Source organism: Gadus macrocephalus, chromosome 23 (genome assembly GCF_031168955.1).
Source record: "Gadus macrocephalus chromosome 23, ASM3116895v1".
NCBI classification, from domain to species: domain Eukaryota; kingdom Metazoa; phylum Chordata; class Actinopteri; order Gadiformes; family Gadidae; genus Gadus; species Gadus macrocephalus.
In genome coordinates, this window is record NC_082404.1 from 1,922,800 (window position 1) to 1,925,487 (window position 2,688).

General features: G+C 44.2%; 1 protein-coding gene across 1 annotated transcript; it reads right to left on the minus strand.

Annotated features, from left to right (window-relative positions):
* Nucleotides 1–912: 912 nt before the first annotated feature.
* Nucleotides 913–2,419, minus strand: LOC132452706 (uncharacterized). The gene is made up of 4 exons (XM_060045448.1): nucleotides 2,184–2,419; nucleotides 1,802–2,003; nucleotides 1,575–1,701; nucleotides 913–1,245 (listed from the first exon to the last, which is right to left on the minus strand). The coding sequence occupies exons 1-4, from the start codon at nucleotides 2,359–2,361 to the stop codon at nucleotides 946–948; spliced, it is 807 nt and encodes a 268-aa protein (XP_059901431.1). The 5' UTR covers nucleotides 2,362–2,419; the 3' UTR covers nucleotides 913–945.
* Nucleotides 2,420–2,688: the final 269 nt, after the last annotated feature.

Below are 2,688 nucleotides of genomic sequence, written 5' to 3' on the forward strand. Positions count from 1 at the left end.
GCTTCTTCGTGCGGTCTCTCTGTTCGCATTATGGTTGTAATGCAGCGCCGCTAAGAGAAGCCTACAGAATAACACATTTGAGAACACTTTCGAAACCTGGTGTATGTATGATCAAATACGGCATTGTTATTCCATTGGACAGCACTGACCTGCTATACATGCCCTGGTATGAAAACCCAGTGTGCTTGGGTGCGAAGTGCAGGATCAGGGAGTGGAAGGCTTCAAGGGAGTAAGTCTGGTGCTGCAGAGACAGCTGTCGAACATCCTTCAGTAAGGATGTCCTTGTGATGATACCCTCCAGTTTTACTGCTGCCATTGAGCCTGCAAGAGACCAAGATAGGTAGGCACACACACAGCAGACATACAAATAGACAGATATTTTTTCTCCAGTGGAAACACATGAAATTGTCCTGCATATGAATTATAGCAAACATATTTACAGTAAACAGAATGTTATGAGATCCCCAGAGTATGAAATAATGATTTAAATGGAAACCCTGTAGAGCATTCATAATGCCACATACTGTGTACTGTACCTGGTTCCAGCCACTCTTTATCTCGTTGATCCCCCTCCAGAGGGGCATGAGCGCAACTGGAGAAGGCAGGGGTGTCATGGTCGTGGATGTCCTGAATGTGATTCACCAAGCTTCTCCATTTGGCCTCCATCACAGCTGGATTGCCATCAGGGGTTGAGGCTGCAGTCCAGTACAGGTGGTTTACTATGGCTGGCCTCCACAACTGTAGTTGTTCACACTGTCTGTCTTTTGAGGCTGTATCCAAGGCCTTCCCCAGACCTGGTTTAGAACAAATGGTATTAATCGAAATGCAATAACAAAAACTGCTTAAACGTTCCAACAATGGATACATACTTTTCCCAATGTGCCAGACATCAAAATAATGCTGTGTCCCTTAGTGGCAGCTAGCATAGAATCAACAAATTCTGCTTTACCTGCAGTCACCAGCAACAACTAGGCCTCCATCCATTGCCTTGAGGTCACTAAAATTCTTGGCCTGCTCGTTCTGCCAGGCCTGAATGATGACGGGGATGGTGTAACGGCGCTGATGGCGAAAGAAAGTGCTTGCGCTGATGCACTGAAGGCCAAACAGGGTCATCATCCGTAATGTCTGGGTGGCCAAACATCCAGAGAAATGGATGGCCCCGCTTAAAAGGAGGTTACAGGTTGGCATATTCCTGTTTAGGATCGGCTGGTTTTGCCAGAAACGCTGGTAGCCACATGCACAGACCTAGATATTTAGAAAAAAAACAAACATGACAAGCAGTGTATAACACTCAAATATGATGGCATCATAAACCCACAGACTAAAGCAAGCCTGGTACATACATTGTAAATTAACTGGAAAGACTAATTTGAAAAAGAAACAACGTCAGCACCAACCAAGCTAGCCATTATAAATCCACAAGATATTAGACTGTTATAGCAACTAATGTGGATAGGAGGATGCACTGATCACTTGCAATGAGCAATGTGGGCAGACAGTCAGGGCTATTCGATTTTAGTAAGATATTCTGATTTTCTAATCAGATATGGCCTGCAGTGTAAACAAAACCCTACCTGCTCTATTTTAACAAATGTTCCTTCCTGCTGCACGATTCTACTATCTGACTTCTCACAACAGGCCGGACAGATGGCAAACAGGGCCATGAGCTCCTCTTGGCAAACAATGAATTTGTCAATGCCACTACAACAAAAAAGAGGGGGGGGGGGGGGTGTCAGTCAAACTACAGATGCACGAAAATGAAAATTCAAAGTTGGTCTATGTTGGCTTTAAATTATCTCACTTTTGGTGGGGGTCACAAGTTTGAGATGGCTCCTCACACAACACCTCCTCATCCTCCTCAGACATCTGGTCTCCTGGTACCCATGATGCATCACTGATGACAGAGAGATCATCTTCTCCATCCGTTGGGTCAGGACTAGTGAGGGGGGTGAAAGTTTGTGTCCCCATGCTGACCATCTTGGGCTTCAGGTTCACTTGCACAGCTGTGGCAGAGTCAATAAACATACCCAAACAGATGACAATCATGGCAAATCTAAGCGGTTATGTTTTGATCTAGGTTATGTATTAATTTTAGCAAATTTTAGAAATTTCCTGCATGCATATAATTTGGCAACGTATGTTTTAGACAGCATATCAACCACTAAAAAAATAACAAGATTTACCGTGAGACCTTCCAAGGGGCTTCAAAATACATTGTGTCCCAGTGTCACAAGTGGAGTAGGGCAAGGGGTCCTCTACCGTAGCAGCATTGACACCGTCCGTGGTCTCACACGGTGAGGCATCTTTCAACATCTTGCGTAAATAAATTAGCGTCAGCGACACAGTCACGTCTAAATACATATGAAAGAGGACCGTAATAGTCACTTTCCATCAGGAAAAGGGCAATTAAATCCATCAACTCAATAGAACACACACACACACACACACACACTGTTGTGAAAGTCGCTTGATGAGCGCCACTGATCCAAACACTAGCCATGGCGCTTTCTAGTTAGATATGACAAGCTTTTGGACATTTACTTCAGGACAATTTTGTTTTGGTTCATATTCATGAATCACGAAATGTTCTTTTCTAATGTCAGACTGATCATGACGAGTCATGAAGGTAGTGGAGGCGGTGTCAAAGGGAATACGGTATGTAGTATACACAGGGCTAGCTAACGCACA

What these genes read in the sequence shown, in the direction of transcription:
- LOC132452706 (XM_060045448.1), bottom strand. Translation starts at nt 2,361, where the DNA reads ATGTATTTAGACGTGACTGTGTCGCTGACGCTAATTTATTTACGCAAG. An exon ending in GCCCCTTGGAAGGTCTCACG is followed by an intron (nt 2,004 to 2,183) that starts GTAAATCTTGTT and finishes ACTCTGCCACAG; the next exon opens with CTGTGCAAGTGAACCTGAAG. An exon ending in CATTTGTTAAAATAGAGCAG is followed by an intron (nt 1,246 to 1,574) that starts GTAGGGTTTTGT and finishes CTAAATATCTAG; the next exon opens with GTCTGTGCATGTGGCTACCA.